We start from the raw sequence: 21,289 nt of genomic DNA, 5'->3' as shown, positions 1-21,289 counted from the left end.
CATTTTTGTTTCATTTTAAAATAAATCATTTTAATTGACATACGCAGTCTTTCAAAAAGAAAAAAAAGCCGTATGTTTATAAGCAACTCGTTTACTGAAGTAAAGCAGTAAATAAAAATTATTTAATTATTTTTTTATGATAAAATGACAATAACGTGGAAAATGATGTTGAACGTCACTTTAATTCAATTCTATTTATTTATTTATTTATTTATTTTATGTATTTATTTTGTAATATTTTGTTTGCCGTATTTTTGTTTATTAATGTAAAACAGCAACGTATACATGTATGTTTATAATATACATCAATGACGTAAGTAACAATTATTCCTATGTTTTGTTTCGCTGTAAGCATCTTTTAAATAACATTTAACTTTATATAAAAATAGATTAGGGATGTAAAAGAAAACGATCACTTCACATATGAGTGTATAATTGAATTTGTGTCATTTTGAACCACAATTTTCGTTCAGTCAAATTCTGTGTCAATGTTACATGATAAAATGTATCATACGATACATATATAGGTCTAATTGACATTGATAAATTGATCTACATTCATATAATATGATGCTGATTAAAATATCGCGCCATTTAGAGGCCAAGATTATAATCATATTAATTGATTTTCATTTAATCATTGTATCTTTTATGTCTATATGACATTAAATGAGAGCATTTAGAAAACTGTTTATTACACTTTTCCTCTTTTTGAAATTGAATTTCCAAAGACACCCCTCTTTTAAATCTTGTATTGGCTGAATTAAGTAGTCCGGCAAGACACCATTTTAAATACTTTTTTTTACTGCAGTGAACAATATTTTTTACAGTGAAAATAAGGAAAATGAAAATACGCATTTTATTTCACCAATATTTCTCAATATCTCATTTATAAGTATATTTATCTGATAAATGACTATATTGTACTAGCATTGAAAGGATTTGCGACAAGAACTTGCTTGCAGATAAAAAAAATGGCTGTAAAAACAATTCATGGAATTGTTATATGTCGGTGCTATTTAATTCGATGAATATACAGTGTATATAGCAAGATAATTGGAGTTCCCCCAACTTCCCGAATGAATATCCATTCTAATATCAGAACCAAAATACAAAAATAATGAGATTTTCATTGCTTATTTTAATGGGTTTAAAAGTAATGTTTATTTAATAAATCGGCCTCCAATAAAATGTTTATGATGGAGGAAACGTATTGATTAACAAGATGTGTGCATTTAACAGTTAATTAAATTATTGATATTGACCCTAAAATAGATCCTTTATTTTACCCGGCTTTTTTGTATTTATTTAAATTTATTATTCTTCAATTGTATCCCAAAATATCTTTCTTTCTCTGCAGATCGTAATCTTTAACATATTTTTTACTGTACACTAATATTATATATTTTAGTTCCATACAGCTATGGAATAAAATCTTGATAATTTGATCCTCGGTACCCGATACTGCTTCCTTATATTGTATCTATATAGGATGGTTTGTCCATAAATAATGTATTGCTAGTAGCTGATTATCTTGGTTAAGACTCTTCTGATACTATATATATTTCTCTGAAAAGAACCAACCCCTCTCGCGAGTGTTTTAGGCAGGACGAGATTAATTTTTTTTTCAAATATGATACGGAAGTTATTCAGTAAGTACCCCGTGAAGCTCCTCAATTTCTCACTAGCACAATGTTATATATAAACTCTCTTAAATACAGTAGATAGTTTTGCTCTACAACTGTAGCATACATACTGCATGAACTTTTGTCAAACATGGAGACAGTCTTAACTTTTTACAATGAGGCAGTTGATTCAATACGTCGCATGGATTTAACTTTATTATACGTTTTCTCAAGTGTTTACTTTGTAACAGCAATACTTGTGTTTTTTATTTTATTTTATGGGATAACAGCGCCGTACGGTCGCTATGCACGTGGTGGGTGGGGTATATTTGTAAATGGAAAATTTGCGTGGTTTGTACAGGAGATTCCTTCGTTTGCTATACCTGTGGTGTTTGTTCTATATGACCAGAATGCACTGAAATATAATGTGATGCCAAATATGTTGTTTTTCATGCTTTATTCGAGTCATTACTTTCAAAGGTAAGTTCTTTTAAATGTCTATTTTTAGCATGATGTAAACATTGATTGCATAACACGGCCGGGGTTATAAATAAATACAGTACAGTACAGGTCATCGCAAAATATTTTACCGTAAATAATTGCTAGTCGGTGTCTCGTTAGCACCATCGGGACACACACAACTAAAAATACGATGGTGAAATATCGAAATAACGTAACCACGATGGTGAATCATCGTTGTTTCGAGTTATGTGCGTGTCGCGATGGCTCTAACGGGACGCCGTAGTCATCAAAATTCAAACTCATTAATTTACTCTAAACACTGACGTACATGTATATTTAAATGCATATGTATGCCCGGGCCCCTATGATCCTACATTTTTTGTTTTTGATTTTTTAGCGTTAGTGCCTAAACTCTATATAAATTTCCATAGATCTAAGATCTAAAATAAATTTAGACCTACATCATCATATAGGAGTATTAAAGAAGATGTATTTTCTTTTCATAGTTCAAATTTAGACCTATTTCACTCAAAATTTAAAAATGATTTTGGTCTACAGCATGTATTTATTAAGAGCTGAACAATTTTTGTAAATATAATTTCATTTCTTATTTTATAACTATTTTATTTAAGTACTTTAGTGTTTTTGGAAAGGCTTGTTTCAATAAAACGAATCTATACATAACTTTTTCAGAGCATGTATATTTCCATTCCTAATAAAAGGCGGGAAACCAACACCTTTTATACCGTTCCTGATGGCACTGATATTTTGTTTAGTAAACGGCTACCTCCAGAGTGCCTACTTGCTTCATCACGCAGAATATGGTCCTGACTGGTGGACGAAACCACATATCTATATAGGTAATTATTACTGTTTATGTACATGTTTTAAATATTTCCAGTTGTTTAAAATATTGTAGATTTCAATCCACATAAAAGAAGTGTTAATTTTACAAGAATATTAGCACTGTTCATGTATACGAAGTAAGTAACCTATGATTTTAACTACAATAGAACAAGAAAAGAACGTTAATAGTCAAAACAGCTCCTCTTGACTTGTGCGGATTGTCACCCCTAAGACTATTAATATTAATCTCGACTTACACCTATATGTTCCCTATTTGGTACATTGTGATAAAGTCTGGCTATTATATAACCTCGAACTATTTTCATCCAGTTGTTTCTGTTAGTTATTTAATGGTATCAGGTAATCATTTAAAATGATATTGAATTTTTCAGGATGTTTCATGTTTGTATTTGGTATGGCCGTCAATATTCACTCCGATCATATTCTAAGGAATCTCAGAAAACCTGGAGAAACTGGTTACAAAATACCTAAAGGTGATTCAAGTTTTAGTAATCTTCAGATGATTGTGTACTATCAACTGACGGTATAGACGGGAATATCTAGCGCAAGGATATCTGTTTACGGCAGTAACGAGGCTTTTTCGCCCGAGAGCTAGATATTCCTGTCTGCCTTTTTTCTTGCATATTATATATTAAACATATTCGGAAAGAAATTACGAAACCTATTTTAATTTGGTACTTTTATTAAAAAAAAAGAGTCATTTTTAATAGTACCGTATGAATTTAAAACTGCATTCATGACTGCAAAGTGACCTTATTCTAAGCATGCAATTCAGTTTACATTCTTAATTTCCAAAAAACGCTGCTTCAATTTCGATATATCAATCATTTAAGAACACTGTGAAAGTAATGCACCCCCTTGTTGGTAAAATAGAACAATATTTACAGGCCACAATTTATCTTGTATGCGGGTCATAAAAACCTTGCAGTGCACATTGACTGAACTATTCTGCAATTTATTCATGCAATAATTTTATAGGTTATCTTTTTCGTCACCAGTAAATACTACCGTAAAATTTGACCAATTTTAAAAGTTACAAATTGTGTTTAATTGATAATATTTTCTTTGAGGCCATACACTTGGATAATACGAAAAGATATTTAGATGTAGGAGAGACATTTCTAAAAACGTTGCACGTCGAAAATATGAGACGCAATCTGCGGTCCCGTTCCCGAGTTCCTATGTTATAAACAATTATAACTAGTAGTTCAGTAGCACGGTCATTGGTTCTTTTTTTCTTTGTGACGATTACGTTTGCTACAATTCTTGTTATTATGTCTAATTTATTACTTCTCCGCCGGCATAATTTAGCAGTCATTTGTGGACAAACACATTGGCGCTCTAATCTAGAAACACTAGCTAGTTAATTTGTCAAAGTTTTCAATAGTTAAATTGTTAAACACTGGCAAAACAAACAAAACAAAAAAGCAAATGTAATGTATTATCCTTTATTGCAGGTGGAATGTTTAACTTTGTCTCTGGTGCGAACTTTTTCGGTGAGATATTAGAGTGGGCGGGGTTTGCTATTGCTACATGGTGTATTCCAGCTCTAGCTTTCTCGTTCTTTACGTGCTGTAACATTGGTCCACGTGCCTGGCAACATCATCAGTAAGTGCTTGTACACGAGAACGTAAAAGTTATTGTATTTTCTTTATTTATATTAAAGTTTATGTTCGAAACTTCGATAAAAACAACATGGACTAGTTCTGTCCTGTTGAAATACTAGTAGTTTCTTCACACATAAGAAACTGCACTTAAGTGTGTATTTGACGCTATATTCAAATATTGTTTTAATTATCATAATAACGATAATTTCACTTCCGGACAAGTTTGTAGGGAACTTTAGCACAATTTAAGCTCGGTGTGTGTCCGTTTTCAAAGATTTCAGAGGTTCTTTTTGTAATGATTGGCGGAAATGTACCTTGATATGGTTTCATATAACTCAGTTATACAGAGCCTGTTGTCGTTTTGGGCGTTGTTAGGGATTTATAATTGAAGCTAGTAAAGGAAATCAGTTCCGTACCTATGCATTTATGAAGATAAAGAATTAATAAATAACATTTGTTTTTACAGGTATTACCTTCAAAAGTTTGAGGATTATCCGAAAGACAGAAAAGCTGTGATACCATTTATTTTATAGACAATTTGTGATAGTTAACAAGCTAACAACTCCTGCCTTCCTTGTACAGATTGTTTCAAATTAATTATTATAGTATTTTTATTTTCTACTTCAAACGGGACAGTAGCTTTCATTCAATTCTACTCAATTAATCTGAATCTGCAACATTTTCAATTTTGCCATGTAGGGCGTTATTCAAGGTTTCCTTTTTGTCTATTTTCTTATTCGAACAATAGGACTTTTAAGTAGATTATTATGTTATATAAGTATTACCTTAAAGTTAGTCTAAATTTTTGTTTGAGTTAATGTATTTTTCAAATTGAAGAAGACGATCATATCAGTTTTAATTACATGTAAATCGTATAGTTCTGATAGTAACAAAGGAGAAAATAATGATGATGACGGTGAATGCTGATATATCAGATAGACAGGAGAAAGTTCATTATCTTACATTTCTATTTAAAGATCTGAAGTATATTATTATATTTATATTGAAATGTTTGTAGCAAATGTGTATAAATGTATACATTTATTTCTGTACTATGTGTAAAAGTTTATTGTAAAGTGTGTTGCATGTAATGCCTGTTTATGATAGTGTGTTATATGTATTTAATCCAAGTATTGGTTTATTGGACAATCTTTATTCAATCCATGTTTACAATCTGATGTGTGTAATTTATGCTTACATATAAGACAATCTGATGTGTGTAATTCATGTTTACATATAAGACAATCTGCATTAAGATAGCCGTGTTTACATATAAGACAGTTTGCTATGTAATTCAAATATTAGTTTATAAGACAATTCTTATTTAATTCAAGTTTACGTATAAAACAATCTGCTTTGTGAAATTCATGTTTGTTACCTATTCAGTGTTTCATATGTAATTCATTTGTATGCTGAATGTGTTATATGTAATTCCTGTATGATTCAGTGTGTTATATGTAATATCAGTTAATGACATGTTTTATTGTAGTTGACACGTCTTGGAATTATATATCATAAATATAGAAATCACATCTCCACTACCCATGCCTTATGTACATTGATTGCTGTCTTTATTAGTCTTTAAATAGTTTTAAATGTTTTTCTGACAGTCATATATCAAATACATGTTTCTTTTTAATAAAAGAAATAGAAAATAATGTGCCATTTATATTATAGTATGTTGACACGCAACCAATCATAGGCTTGTGTTTGTTAATCAGCACTGATGAAATTACAGGTTTAACAGAATTAAAAATATTGTAGTTGAGACTATGCTTTGAATCTTAACACAGTACGAGACAGGGACGACACTAGATGACTTTGATGTCTAATGGTGGATATTTTAAACTATCAGGGTATCTGGGTGCAACAAAACGCTTTAATATGCATAATTTTAAACAATCATTTTCCGGGGCAGGTCCCTTCTATTGCCAAAGGGAGAGGAAACAGCCACTCCATATCCGATGTTTGTACACGCAGCCGGTACATCATTAACAACTTCCCTAAGGACCATCTCAAGATTCTAAACCCTAGTGATAATTAATTCCTTTACTCAATAAGATTCAAAATTAAAATATCTTATTTGGTAACGTAAACATGATGTTTCTTATTATATCAGTATCATGTAACTTGTCAATATGACACACATACTTTTTATAAACAAGAATTTTATATGATAAAAGTCAAACAAGGAAAATAAAAAACTTTAAAAGTCTCATATAAAAGTATTTTAATGACTAATTCATGCGCGACATTAAAAATGATTACATGTTGTTCCTTTTTTAACAAACTTTATATTAGACCTATCAAAAAAGTTACAATCATTAAAAGCATGTGATGATGTAATGGTTATAGAAATCCTATGATCTCGTAATAAAATATCAGTGAACCTTATATTTTTATATATAACTATCAGTGGAGTGCCCGGACTCATTTTGAGGATGCGGCACAATGGATGGGGCGATCCGATGGCATGCTCCCCGTTTAAAATTAAAATGCACTACCAATACTGTGGAACGTACATGCAGTTTGAAGGGTACGTAGCACCAAACGTCAGTTCGAAATTTAAATTATAGGTTAAAATGAATCAATATCGTATATTTTCCTTTCAATAAAACACTTTTTTCGATTTACGTCAAAATAAATTTTTTTGTTCAACTTAATTTGACCCATATATCATTTTTGCAATACTTTAAACCGACCCTGATCATTTTCCAACATTGAGTATTAAGCCTATCAATTTCAAAGTTTTTTCAACAAGAGGTCATAACCTAAATCAAGATTCGCCTCGCTGGAAATATTGTTTGTAATCACTTAACACGTTATATGAAAAATCCCTTTGAATATTCTGCTACAGTATGTAATAGACGTTGGAGCGGGGAGAAATTCAATATAAAATGTGGAATTACATCGTCAAAGATTTGGAGCTTTGCAGGATTTCGTTTCACCATGGACACGCTGACAGATTAAGGATCACTGCGTTGAGGAGTTTTAAAAAAAACTAGCATTCAACGTGTCATTTACACTGAAGCCGATGGAAATTTCCGAACAGTGTAGGCAGGGACGACGTTGAAAGGTACAAGAGCGTATAATCCCCTAGAACACAGCGACGGCTTGAAACCTTGGCACTAAAAGTCCTTTTTCTGGGCTTACCTCTTCATTAATGGCTTAATGTATGTTTAGATGCTTATTGGTCGCATTTTTCTACTGAAATTTCACAAAGATATATGTTCTGGCACGGATTTATATTACATAAATCCGTGGTTCTGGTAGTCATTTTGACAATTCACCAAAATTGATTAATGTCATGACACAATTGCTCTGTATCCCCGGATTATAGACATTTAAAAACAACTGACGATTCAACATTGTGATTTAACATGATTACACAATGTCCAAACAACTAAACATGTCGCAAAGCCAATTGATTTTAACAACACATGCCTTTAAATATGGTATTATTTTCCATGATTTCTTTAGTCGAAGTTGCGTCCCTTTAATTTAATCACGCCATTTGTATTGAAGTGTGAGCATTATTTTATCGGTAAACTAAAGGTAATTTCTTGTTATTTCGCCTTATATGTATGTTATAAAATAATACAGGACGTTCCAGTATGTTGGGAACATGACACATTATTCTTTGGGTTAAGAATTTTAGCAATATTTTTTCTCAAAACTTGACATTACTTGAATATGTGTACGTGTGTCTTTTATAATCTGATAATCTATTGATCTAGTACATGTACGTCTAGTTATCAACAGCAGCTGGTTATGTCCAAGCTGGAACGACGAATATATGCTTCTTATCATGTCAATAACATTTTAAGTGCCCTTTTGTATGGAAGAAAAAGAAAAGCTAAATGTGCTCTAAAAGTCACTCGACATTGTAGTAACATGTGGCATTCAACAGTGTTCAAGATAATGTTTGTTTTTTTTAAATTGTCAGTAAGTATACATTTTAGTTTATTAGCTAAAAATATCAGTCTATTAAAACTTTATAATTTCCAAATTAAGAACATTCTTTGTTGCAATTTATATAGATCGATGATGTTATCTTATTATCAGTAAATGTAGATTTGAAGATGTGTTTACAGGTATATATAGATGTGTCTACAGGTATATATGTAGACATGTGGATGTGTTTACATGAATATGTAGACATGTAGATGTGTTTACAGGTATATGTAGACATGTAGATGTGTTTACAGGTAGATTTGTTTACAGGTATATACTAAGACATATAGATTTGTTTACAGGTAAATATAGAGGAAGATGACTGAGAAGATAGCAAACACAATGACGTCTCTGGCAGAGGAGAACAGAGATGTTAAAATCTCCCTCAGATTATTACTCAAATATGAAATACAGTCTCTGGTATGTACACATTATTCAATATGTATATGTACAAATCGTCAGCTTCATTTGAAGAGTAATGTTCAAGTTTGTTGTATACATGTATGTATAACAAAAATTATAATCTTCTAGAATTTATTAAGCCAGGCAAATACCTGATTCTTGAAAGGAGATTTTGAATTTCTTTATTTCTGCCTTGTGATTCTTTGTTGCAAAAATCTGGTGTTTGCATGTACTAATAAATAGTAACAGAATTTTAGCTTGAGAGTTTTTTTTTACATATCTGAGTAGTATTACAATTATAAAAGTTTTTCTTTTAAAGATTAATTTAACGACAGATTTATTTATTGCTTTGCTTCTATGCTACATAATATTAAAAATGTAAAAAAATTCAATTATCTGATATATTTTATTGTTTATATACACTTAATAGTTTTCTTGTTTTAGAACTTGAAACTTAATGTTTCTTCTTTTTGTGTGTGTATATTTTGATAACTTTTTTTCTTCAAATGACATTTAGCTTGAGAGATTATATGCACTTGGTGATGATAGTTTATTGATACTGACAAACACTAGTGAGGGAACATGTTCTCATCTAGGAACATCAAACGCTGACAACTTCCTACAATCTCTACAAACAAATTGTGGTGTTAACTTGAAAGATACATTTCAAAAGTTCTGTTCCAATTGTGGAGGTAACATATTACACTTACTGCTTTATTTGTGGTATTTTTGCACTTGTTGTTTCAAATGTACAACCATATTGGTGTACATTTTAACAGTTTCTAGCATGAAATTTTATCTAGCAAGCAGTGTTACATACATTAAAATTTTTAGAGCGATTTAGAGTGATTTGTTAATTGATAATTGTTGATATGAGTTTCTGTTTTTTAACAGAATGTTCTTGTTCTTATGGCATTAGCTCACAATGTTCCCCTTGCATATTACCTCTAACTTTCAAACAGTTATTGAGTTAAAAAGTTTTATCTTGTACTAATTTAGGAACCAGTCAACACATGGCGATGTCAAATCTGCCGGGATCAAGTTCATTTACAGGAAGTCAAAGTCAGTGCCAGAATGAGGCTAAGATTCAACCCTTATTACAGACAGCATCACTATCAAATTTCCAAAGTCAGCTCAACAGTTTAAATTCTATGATAAGTAAGAATTCTATTTTTTTAAATTGTAGGATCTGACAAGTGGCTTCTGATGATGTAATGTATGTGTATTTATAGCTCGTCTGTTAAATAAAAGTCCAGGTATTATGATTGTAAGAGAAGGGACATTATCCTGAAATTAATATTATTAGGAGTCAAGCCCCTTATTTACTTAAAAATTTTGTGATAGTGCTTAATAAGTATGATTTCAAAAACTATGAAAGAAAATGTATCAACTTCTTGCTTATTATGACATGGTAAAGTTGTAAAACAAGGGGCATTTTAATTGAAGCACTTTTTAACTTTACAAAAACAGAATATTTACAAAAAAAATGGTCAATGGTAGTGATTGCCCCTCGCAGACAAGTGTTAACAGTGTTTACAGTGCCTTTATTTATAATAAACTGTATCAGGCTTTTGGAAGCCACAGAAAGTTCTAGCTCTTCTCATAACAAATAAAAATAGTGACATCAAACTTAATGCTTTATGTCCAAGTTGGTTCAATAGATAAATAGAGTGATGGCACAGTAGCCATTTTCAAATATTGTTGTTGTTTTTTCATATTTTAGTGAAAAGTTGTATCATATTATATTGTGAGAAATTATGTTGGATAAACAATTTTTCTGTACTGTTACTTGATTTTTTTATGTAGATAGTCCACACCAAGTGAAGCAAGATTTCAACACAAGGTTTACACCATACCCAACACCTGGCGCTGGGGCTCATTCTAAACAATTTAATACAAGTAAGACATTTATCTCTAATTTTATTTGGACCACTGAATACATTTGCAAATAGAATATTAATGACTGACATGACAGCAATTCATCTTTCAGAAAACCTTTGACTATGACAACAAATTTGGTATTTCACCAAAATTTGTTTTTCATTTTCAAGCACTGTATTACTTTGACTGTGAATTTTGTGGAGTGTGAGCTACAAATGTACTATATTTAGTTGTCAAACTATGATGACATTCTTAGTTCTTACCTAGATATACAAGGTACATGTAGTTAAAAATTAACAGAATTAGTGTAGTAGAATGATGCACAATTTATCATTTAAATGCTTTGCAATTTATCACTTAGGCCTACCAGAATTCGTAATTTAATTCCTGTTGATTTGAACTCACACTGTTCATTATTCAATAACAACATGCTAAAAATTGATATATTTTTCCTAATCATTAGTCTCCAAATAATTATTAATTCAAGATGGTTATTGTTTAGAAATGGTAGGTTACCATTTGAGTACGAATCATTTATGATATTGTACAGTGAACATGAATGATTGTTTTACAGTGAACATAAATGTTTATTTTACAGTGAACATAAATGTTTATTTTACAGTGAACATAAAATTTTATTTTAAAGTGAACATGAATGTTTATTTTACAGTGAACATAAATGTTTATTTTACAGTGAACATTAATGTTTATTTTACAGTGAACATTAATGTTTATTTTACAGTGAACATTAATGTTTATTTTACAGTGAACATGACTGTTTTTTTTTACAGTGAACATGACTGTTATGAAACCAGCAGAGATCACAACTCCACTTCATCCTCCAGTAATGGAAAGAAAGAAGAGAAGTATAAAGTTATTTTTTTTTATTTGCTTAACATTATGGACAAGGACATGTTGTTTTTTTGGAATTATTTCATATTTCTTGACTCAGTTGTAGAAAAAAGGGTTTTTTTATTTATTTTTATAGCTCACTTGAGCACTAAATGTTCAAAGGTGAGGTTTTAATGATGTCTTAAGGTCTGTTGTTTGCTGGTCATCATAATCCATACTTTTTTTAACTACATGTCAATAATTAAATAGAGGTTGAAAAAATCTTCATAGGAACGATCCTTTGGGTATACAAAGGTTATATAAATGATTCCAGGCTGATACATATTCATTAAGTAGATTGAAGGAATAAAAATAATAAAATTTTTGAAAAATCTACTTTAAAGAAACTAAGATGCCCACAGCTTAGATATTTAGCATGTCATTGTAAGTTGAATGACTAGGACTGATTGTCAAATATAAGCTTTCCTCTCAATAGAAAGAGTATGTGATAAATGATTTTAGATTAATCAATAACTTAATTTTCAAGGTTATTTGAAATAATTAAACAGTAATCAATATATAATATTTTAGATAAGAACTCGGAACATTTCTAATTGATCGTCTTTTTTGTTGCTTTAACAGATGCCTGTCGACATTTCCTGAGTAAAGGATATTGCTGGCAAGGTAGTACTTGTGCCTTCCTGCATACTAGAGACCAACGTATACTTGATGCCGTTGGTATCACACTCACCAGTAACGCGGACCAAAGTAACCAGTCAGCTAGCAACCAATCGCCTAGCAACCAGTCACCTAGCAGTACTGAAGAGAAGGAACTACATGATGATTCAAAATAATTCCAATATTCTTGTACTTTATACACAGAATCCTAAATATTGTAATAGCATTAAATCTGTCATCCATCTTACATCTTTATCTACACTTCCTTTAAACAACATCTAAACCATATGGCAGATTTTGACCAAATTTCTCAGGAATTTTCAATGGGTGGTCCTCAAAAGAAGTAACATCATTTTCCAGTCAGCAAACACATTAAATCAATTTTGATCTAAAAGCAAGTTTATCCAAGATTCCAATATTTACCATCAAAATTATAATGTATTCCACCTATTGTGATAGCCATTAAGTCATACATGTATTAACCAGTCATGAAGGATAAGCACAAAATAAGAATTAAAGTAGCGATAATATTAGTTTATACTTATTTATTTTAGTCTGATTGTGTTGAAAGCTACAAGTGTATTGAAGCACTCTCAAATCTGTCCCTGGAATCAACCATTACTAAGCAATAAGTTTGAAGTTTCTTGCTCATGGAAACAACAGCTTGCCTGCCCTGACAGGTTTGAACCCATGCAGACAGTAATCCTAAGATTGTTAGTCTGAGGCATTAACCACTAGGCCAAGCCGTTACTACTAGTGATAATATTGAGAACTGATGAGATATTTGTAGACCATTCTAATCATTATCTATTTGTGATGACTGATATTTGTTTATGTTGACATTTTAGCACTATAGTGATGATATTAAAAATTTCTTTAACGAAGGGGGATAACTCTAAATGCTTGTAATCAGGTCTTCTTATACCTTTGTATTATATACATAAAATATTTGTCTACAAAATTCTATTTTAATTGTGATGTAAATGTTTGTAAGAATAAAGATTAATACAATATTGGTTTTGAAGTTCAAAAGTTCATCCTGTTATTTGACTAGCCAACATTACTAAACAATCTTAGTTTCTCAATCCCAGTTACGAAACTCTGCAGTACTGTTATTGACTTTAGTTGATAACAATTAATATGAACCAAAGCTAGGATGTTACAAGTTGTTGAAATATAATTTGAGGTGTCTGAACTGTGCTCTGGTCAATCAGGGTCGTGAATTCAAAGTGGCTTACTGCTGTGATCCAGTGGGTAAACTGCAAAAACTCACCACCAAAAAAGTAAATTGGCTTGTAACATGATTGATACATGCTTATCTTTTCCTTAAACAACAAGTTCGTATCACTGTCTCTGATAATATATATATGTAAGTGTGGCGTATTCTAAATTATAACAACAAGATATCATAAAAAAGGCAAAACAAAGGAATAAAATGTACCAGATTTCAACATTTATAACTGGTGCAAATTGGAAAAAAAAACTATAAATAAAATTAAGTCATAATTAAGCATATAACAAATTAGTTCTATAATATAGAGAATCAAATCAATGATGAACTGAAAATTTGCCATCATCTTCCATTTTTGATTAATATAGCTCATCTAAGTTTGTGGTTGTCATGTCATTTCTGTTTATTATAAGAAGAAAATACTGAAATAATTTTAATTCTTATTTCATATAATATTATAATAATAACACTTAAATGTTGTACAATTTGTATGTTTAAAACAAGGCCATCCTAAAATGCAGAGCAATATTTTAAAACTTCTAGATATAAAAGTTTGAACATGATTTGCATACATAGATATAAGTCTTCAAGTTTGCTATACATTGTTTTTTTAGCTCACCTGTCACAAAGTGACAGGTTGAGCTTTTGTGATCGCGTTTCGTCCGGCGTCCGGCCATCCGCAAACTTTTACTTTAAATGACATCTCCTCATAAACCACTAAGCCAATTTCATCCAAACTTCACAGGAATGTTCCTTTGATGGTCACCTTTAAAAATTGTTGAGAGAATTTGATATCATGCAGAACTCTGGTTGCCATGGCAACCGTAAGAAAAAACTTTAAATATCTTCTTTTAAAAAGCCCTAAGAGCTAGAACTTAGATATTTGGCTTGAAACATCTTCTACTGAGTGTCTACCAAGTTTGTTCAAATAAAATCTATGGGGTCAAAATTGGCCCGCCCCAGGGGGTCATTGATTTTCCCTGTATGCAAATAGTAAAATCTTAAAAAATCTTCTTTTAAAGAACCCAAAGAGCTAGAGCTAAGATATTCAGCATGAAACATCTTCTAATGGTTGTCTACCAAGTTTGTTCAAATAAAACCCTGGGGTCAAAATTGGCCGTGCGGGGGGGGGGGGGGGGGGTGGGGCGGGGGGGGTGGGGGGGGCTCATTGATTTTCCTAATATGTGTATAGCAAAAACTTAAATAATCTTCCTTTAAAGAACCCAAAGAGCTTGATCTAAGATATTAAGCATGTAAAATCTACTAGTGAGTGTCTACAAAGTTTGTTCAAACAATAGCCCTGGGGTAAAAATTGACCCCGCCCCGGGGTATCATTGATTTTGCCTATATGCATATAGTAAAAACATAAAAAATCTTCTTTGAAAAAACCCAAATAGCTAGAGTTTAGATATTAAGCATGAAACATCTTCTAGTAAGTGTCTACAAAGTTTGTTCAAATAAAGCCCTGGGGTCAAAACTGGCGCCGCCTCGGGGGTGTCATTGTTTTTAACTATATGTGTGTAGTAAAAACTTAAAAATCTTCTTTAAAAAGAACCCAATGAGCTAGAGCTTAGATGTTTAGCATGAAATACCTTCTTATGGATGCCTACCAAATTTGTTCAAATAAAAGCCTTTGGGTTAAAATTGACCCTGCAGGGGGGGAGGGGGGGGCGGAATGAGAACATTGTTTTTCATTACATGTGTGTAGTAAAAACTTAACATTGTGAAACATCTTCTACTGAGTGTCTTCCAAGTTTGTTCAAATAAAAGCCCTGGGGTTTAAACTGGCCCCTCTCTGGGGGCCTATATACAGGTGAGCGACCTCAGGGCCATCATGGCCCTCTTGTTTAGCTCACCTGATCATATTCTCAGGGTGAGCTATTAGGATCACTCTTTGTCTGTCGTCCATCGTACGTCGTCCGTCGTCCGGTGTCCGTTCACACTTTTAAAACGAAATCTACTCTGAAACCATAAGGCAGATCATAATGAAACTTCACAGGGATGTTCCTTGTGTGAAGCCTCAACGAATTCCATTTAATGCAGAACTCTGGTCGCCATGGCAACCAAAAGAAAAAAACTTAAAATATCTTCTTCTAAAAACCCAAAAAGATAGAGCTTAGATTTTTGGCATGAAACATCTTCTGGTGAGTATCTACCAAGTTTGTTCAAATAAAAGCCCTTGGGTCAAAATTGGCCCCGCCCCAGGGGGTTATTGATTTTCCCTATATGCATATAGTAAAAACTTAAAAATCTTCTTTTAAAGAACCAAAAGAGCTAGAGCTAAGATATTTAGCATGAAACATGTTAATGGGTGTCTACCAAGTTTGTTCAAATAAAAGGCCTGAGGTCAAAATTTGCCCTGCCCCAGGGGATCATTGATTTTCCCCATATGCATATAGTTAAAAAAAACTTAAAATCTTCTTTTAAAGAACCCAAAGAGCTAGATCTAAGATATTAAGCATGAAACATGTTCTAATGGATATCTACCAAGTCTGTTCAAATAAGAGCCCTGGGGTCACAATTGACCCGGCCCAGGGGTCATTGATTTTCCAAATTTCCTTATATGTGTATAGCAAAAACTTATAAATTTCTTTGGAAAAAAGCAAATAACTAGAGTTTAGACATTAAGCATGAAACATCTTCTAGTGAGTGTCTACAAAGTTTGTTCAAATAAAAGCCATTGGGTCAAAATTGGCCCCACCTCGGAGGTCATTCATTTTCCCTATATGTGTAAAACTATAGCAAAACTTAAAAAATCTTCTATCAAAAAAATCAAATAGCTAGAGTTTAGATATTAAGCACGAAGCATCTTCTAGGTGAGTGTCTTCAAAGTTTGTTCAAATAAAAGCCCTGGAGTCAAAATTGGTCCCGCCCCAGGGGACATTGATTTTCTTTATACGAGTAGATCTATAGCAAAAACTTAAAAATCTTCTTTGAGAAAACTCGAATAACATTTTCTAGTAAGTGTCTACAAATTTTGTTCAAATAAAAGCCCTGGGTTCAAAACTGGCCCTGCCCCAGGTTCGTCATTGTTTTTAACTAATGTGTAAAGACTTAAAAACTTAAAAAAATCTTCTTTTAAAAATCCCAACAAGCTAGACCTTAGATGTTTAGCATGAAACATTTTCTAATGGTTGTCTACCAAGTTTGTTCAAATAAAAGCCGCGGGGTTTAAACATTCCCCGCTCCGGGGGCCTGTGTTCAGGTGAGCGACTTCAGGGCCAAGATGGCCCTCTTGTATGTTTTATGCACAACTCTGGAAAAAAAAAACATGTATGGAATGTTTTATAGTGAAACTAGTGTCCCTGTTGTCGTTCGGCAATATTAAATTTTGATGCCGAAATGAACCTGTCCTTAAAGTTCCTCGATGTCTTCCACCCTGAGGACGATCCGAAACAAACCTGTTGAATTAAAAACGTTTGTACACGTTTTTAAAAACCTTAACATACTTTACTGCGCAACATCCCAACTGCAACGTTAGGCTGATTTTCATTTCAGGTTAAACAAAAATTAAAAAGTGCTTTATTTAAACCTACTTAAACCAATCAACAGCGATTTGTAAACAGAATAATTATGTTATGTTTCCTAGGGTTTCTATATCTCTTAAATGCACAGTTTAATATTGGTACATGTATACTTAACCATAACTCATGTTTTTAAAAGCATATAATATAAGGTCATGTCTTTGTAATAAAGAATTAGACATTTACAGTAAATAAACATAATATTGTATGCAGCGTCACTTTTCATTGGGTAAACCATGAAACCCTCACCCTTGCACTCGTTTATATCGGGGTATATCACCAGTAAAGATGTTTCATATCGCGGGCTTAGCTGAAAATTAAGAGCAATTTGAGATACAACCTTTTGACAAATATTGATTTAACTTGTTAATTTTTAGAATCCATTTAAAATACTTACTGAGGGTATGCATAACCACAAAATACATTGAAAATGTTAAAAATGTAATTTTGTGGAAAAAAGTGAGTTACAACCGTTTTGCGCTAAGCCCACGATATTCCCGCCAAAAACTTGAAATGCTATCAACATGTAAACTTGTAAAATATCGGACAACAAATAGAGGCGATAAAGTTATGTATATATATTAAACATGTACATGGGATATATGAGCTACTTTTGTGTTTAACACGAACTATCCAGACAGTTGATAGCACTGATTTTGTGTACATGTACAAGTTTATTTGTTAATTATGGATTTACACACTGTTTACCTTATATCAGGAATATATTTAATAACCGCCATTTTACTTCTGATATTTTTAGTTTTCATTAAACCTGCCGCATACGGTAAATATTTAGAAAATACTGGCGGTTTAGCAGTGAATGGTAAAATCGCTTGGTTCATACAAGAGTTACCGTCCTTGGTTATTCCATTATGGTTCCTGTTCTCAAATACGCCGAAGGAGATTAAATTACCCAATGTTTTACTGTTATGTTTAATAATAGTACACTATATTCACAGGTAATGTATATTTCTTTATATAAATTATGTAACTGCTTCCGTCCTTAGCTAGTGTCTTAAGTCTTACATAGAGAACTTTCTTAATACATATAGTTTAAATTGTATTAGATATGTATACTCATTAACTACATGTATATAAGTATATTAAGTATTTTCCATTGTAAATTACTTGACTCGGTCGTCACGTGGTTTTTAAGTGAAAACGTGTTCAATGCAAGCTTAAAGGCCAATTATGCCTCAGAAATGTTAGCATTTTTATTTCTCTAAAACGTCTGAGGTATAATAGAAACTTTTATTTCCTCCAGTATTTAAAGAGCTAAAGTGCCTTTAAATAAATATACAGTATTATTGTGTTGCTTTATTTCAGAGCTTGTATTTATCCATTTTTGATACGAGGTGGTAAACCGTTCCCTATAGAAGCATTTTTGTTTGCGGTCGTCTTCTGTACCGTGAACGGGTATATGCAGAGTTATCATATTTTATATTATGCTGATTATGGTGAAAACTGGTTCAACAAACCCCACTTCCTGTTCGGTAATTTATTTATTTTAAATACATGTATATACAACCTATTTCCACATTTCTGTGTTCATTTATAGCTTTTTATACAAGAATTTTATTTAAAATAAATATGTTTAATAATTTGCTGTATGAACTACATTTATTACATAATGTACATTTATATATATATTAATGAGTAAAAAATGTATATTGACATTTGAACTTCACCAGGACAAAGAAGCCAGGCTCACGTCTTACCGCTTGATACGTTACCTGTTTTTTTACACAGGAGCTTGAAGAAATTCCTTGGTTTTTTATCAGATAAACTTGGCGAATTTTGCATGTATATAACATCATTTAAAGAATGTTATTATTCATGCATGACTTAAACACATGCCAGATACTTCCTATGAATATGAAACAGTGTTTCTTGCTTCCGCCCTTCTGCGACAGAGATTCAATATCTATTTATATATATTTACTATATATTTACTGATACACACTTTTTTGAGTATTTTGCATATCTGTAATCATTTTCAGGCATTTTTTTGTTTCGTTTCTAGGTGTGGTTATTTTCGTAACTGGGATGAGTATAAATGTACATTCTGATCATGTCCTGAGAAATTTACGGAAACCTGGAGAAACTGGATACAAAATTCCACGTGGTAACCAATCTGTCATTATCAGAATGAACTTTTTGTTCCATTATTTATAATACTACATATAATACTTAATCATATGCCCAATTGATACTTGACATAACCTCCTTCTAGGACGAAAGTAATAAAGTTTGTATAAACTAAACTAAACCGCAGAATTCTAGATAAAATTTATCTTGAAATGAGCCGTGTCATGACAAAACCAACATAGTGCGTTTGCGACCATCATGCTGTTCGCTATCATTTTCTCTACTTGTTATAGAGTTGGTAAGCGAACAGCATAGATCCTGATCAGACTACGCGGATGCGCAGGATGGTCTGGATCCATGCTGGTCGCAAACCCATTATGTTGGTTTTGTCGTGACGCGGCTCAAATCATAATTCTACAATATATACATTAGTTGATGTGTGTGTGTTTTTTGTTTTTGTTGTTTTTTTTAAAGAAAACTTTTATATCTATTTATTTTTAGTTAAATTTAGTGTTAGAATAGAAATATATTGTAGTGATATATATTTAAGCATCGCCATTTTAGTCACCATTAATTACCGTGTCACCATTAATTACCGTGCAGTTAATGTTGACGGGGAGTCAAAGTTAAAGTCTTGTTACACAAATAATATTTTTCGTCTTGCACCTTTTCAGGTGGAATGTTTACTTACGTTTCCGGGGCTAACTTTTTTGGAGAAATGCTCGAATGGACTGGGTTTGCTTTAGCCGCATGGTCTATACCTTCTCTAGCCTTCACAGTGTTCACGTGCTGTAACCTTGGTCCACGTGCGCTACATCACCACAGGTATGTTTAGTGACACGTCATGTGATAGGCATAACGCAGGACATAACTTTAAGTGTAAACTATCTGGAAAACTTTGTCTAGTAGACATATTCTCTAATGTTTGTCAGAATTTTAAATTGTTCTGGCATAATTTCTATTGCACATCCTTTTGAATCTGGTACTTTATTTTTCATATTACATTCGCGTGTGGTTGATTACTTGTAGTCAATTAAGAATATCATATTGTTTATTTTATGTTTCGAGCACAGAATCAGAAATATTTGTGTGCAGGAAAAGACTATTTTGGTTGACATGTTGTCATTATATTTCAGATATTATAAAGAGAAATTTGAAGATTATCCAAAGACCAGGAAGGCTCTTATTCCTTTTATATTGTAATGACGTCACACGGCTGCAACATGAAGTATTCATCGCATTCATGCGGGCATAGTTTTGCTTGCGATCGGAAGTTATTATTTAGATGGGCAGACAGTTCATTTGTCAGATCTAAAATTAAACGTTTCAATTTTATCTAGGACAAATCAGAAAATATCAAAATATTAAAATAAAGACTAACATGTGGGGGTAAATTTTAGAACATTTTTCCCCATTTATTTCGTTGTACAGGTTATGTGTCATCTATTTCAGCGTATCCTTTCAAAGAAGTTTCAAAGAAGATACCCTGGTGACAGTTATACAAGTACCCTTTTTAGGCTTAACATTGTTGTTAACATACTTTGTTACGGTTCATTTCCCAAAACTATTCAATACTGGTTCACTATTAAAGCTAGATACTGACCTACACATTGTTGTTTGTGATTTCAGCCGTGACGGGCATCTGTTTAGTTGCACATCGAAGTAAACTGATAAGCTCAATCGGTTAGAGTGCGATACTTGTAATCTCGTCACTGTAGGTTCCATTCCCAGGCACGCCAGCTAAAATTACTACACAGACCTTTGGAAGAGACTTTAAAACGAGGTCCCGTGTACCCGGCTCGTTAAAGAACCAGGAAAAGCTTGGGGTGAACAGGGCATCTTCTCTGTATCTTGCAATCTAAAATAACAAAAACTCTCCTGGATGATTCACCCATATTGTAAACCGATGACGAGTATCAAAAAATCTCACAAACATAAATTTGCATGTGATACGTGTGAACTGGCAGTTGTTATGCTTCCCTTTAGATTGATGTAAATACCGAAATAATGATATCGTTGGGTCTCTGTACCTATTTTACAGAAAAGAGACCAGTTGATTTAAAACTAGCAAATGAAAATATATTAAAGTCTGTTTACCGAACAATGGCATACATCTGTACATAGTAGCCCAAAACTACT

General features: G+C 32.2%; 3 protein-coding genes across 4 annotated transcripts; all 3 read left to right on the top strand.

Annotated features, from left to right (window-relative positions):
• The first annotated feature begins 1,752 nt into the window (after positions 1 to 1,752).
• LOC132739246 (3-oxo-5-alpha-steroid 4-dehydrogenase 1-like) lies at positions 1,753 to 5,237 on the top strand. Its single transcript, XM_060726910.1, has 5 exons — positions 1,753 to 2,105; positions 2,781 to 2,947; positions 3,326 to 3,427; positions 4,412 to 4,562; positions 5,028 to 5,237. The coding sequence occupies exons 1-5, from the start codon at positions 1,777 to 1,779 to the stop codon at positions 5,092 to 5,094; spliced, it is 816 nt and encodes a 271-aa protein (XP_060582893.1). The 5' UTR covers positions 1,753 to 1,776; the 3' UTR covers positions 5,095 to 5,237.
• A 2,818-nt stretch (positions 5,238 to 8,055) lies between these two features.
• LOC132739260 (uncharacterized) lies at positions 8,056 to 13,318 on the top strand. Its single transcript, XM_060726938.1, has 7 exons — positions 8,056 to 8,116; positions 8,818 to 8,935; positions 9,435 to 9,609; positions 9,917 to 10,075; positions 10,724 to 10,816; positions 11,590 to 11,664; positions 12,272 to 13,318. Exons 2-7 carry the CDS (start codon positions 8,834 to 8,836, stop codon positions 12,481 to 12,483), a joined length of 816 nt encoding a protein of 271 aa, XP_060582921.1. The 5' UTR covers positions 8,056 to 8,116; positions 8,818 to 8,833; the 3' UTR covers positions 12,484 to 13,318.
• A 4,288-nt stretch (positions 13,319 to 17,606) lies between these two features.
• Positions 17,607 to 20,616, top strand: LOC132739259 (3-oxo-5-alpha-steroid 4-dehydrogenase 1-like). 2 transcript variants are annotated; one of them, XM_060726936.1, is made up of 5 exons: positions 17,619 to 18,021; positions 18,389 to 18,555; positions 19,086 to 19,187; positions 19,825 to 19,975; positions 20,287 to 20,616. In XM_060726936.1, exons 1-5 carry the CDS (start codon positions 17,750 to 17,752, stop codon positions 20,351 to 20,353), a joined length of 759 nt encoding a protein of 252 aa, XP_060582919.1. In that variant the 5' UTR covers positions 17,619 to 17,749; the 3' UTR covers positions 20,354 to 20,616. The 2 variants fall into 2 exon arrangements, with proteins under 2 accessions (XP_060582920.1, XP_060582919.1); XM_060726937.1 differs by lacking the exon at positions 19,086 to 19,187 and having other exon boundaries at positions 17,607 to 18,021.
• The last annotated feature ends 673 nt before the right edge of the window (positions 20,617 to 21,289 follow it).

The sequence above is a fragment of the Ruditapes philippinarum genome, unplaced genomic scaffold (genome assembly GCF_026571515.1).
Source record: "Ruditapes philippinarum isolate M1 unplaced genomic scaffold, ASM2657151v2 ctg1385_1_1_1_1, whole genome shotgun sequence".
NCBI lineage: Eukaryota > Metazoa > Mollusca > Bivalvia > Venerida > Veneridae > Ruditapes > Ruditapes philippinarum.
Note: the sequence above shows the minus strand (reverse complement) of the source record. Positions and strands in the feature narration are given on the sequence as shown.

Excerpts from the sequence above, each read along its gene's own strand:
- LOC132739246 (XM_060726910.1), top strand. The coding sequence starts at position 1,777 with ATGGAGACAGTCTTAACTTTTTACAATGAGGCAGTTGATTCAATACGT. Across the intron at positions 2,106-2,780 it reads TCGAGTCATTACTTTCAAAG|AGCATGTATATTTCCATTCC; the intron begins GTAAGTTCTTTT and ends TAACTTTTTCAG. Across the intron at positions 3,428-4,411 it reads TGGTTACAAAATACCTAAAG|GTGGAATGTTTAACTTTGTC; the intron begins GTGATTCAAGTT and ends CCTTTATTGCAG.
- LOC132739260 (XM_060726938.1), top strand. The coding sequence starts at position 8,834 with ATGACTGAGAAGATAGCAAACACAATGACGTCTCTGGCAGAGGAGAAC. Across the intron at positions 10,076-10,723 it reads CAGTTTAAATTCTATGATAA|ATAGTCCACACCAAGTGAAG; the intron begins GTAAGAATTCTA and ends TTTTTTATGTAG. Across the intron at positions 10,817-11,589 it reads TTCTAAACAATTTAATACAA|TGAACATGACTGTTATGAAA; the intron begins GTAAGACATTTA and ends TTTTTTTTACAG.
- LOC132739259 (XM_060726936.1), top strand. The coding sequence starts at position 17,750 with ATGGATTTACACACTGTTTACCTTATATCAGGAATATATTTAATAACC. Across the intron at positions 18,022-18,388 it reads ATAGTACACTATATTCACAG|AGCTTGTATTTATCCATTTT; the intron begins GTAATGTATATT and ends GCTTTATTTCAG. Across the intron at positions 19,976-20,286 it reads CGTGCGCTACATCACCACAG|ATATTATAAAGAGAAATTTG; the intron begins GTATGTTTAGTG and ends ATTATATTTCAG.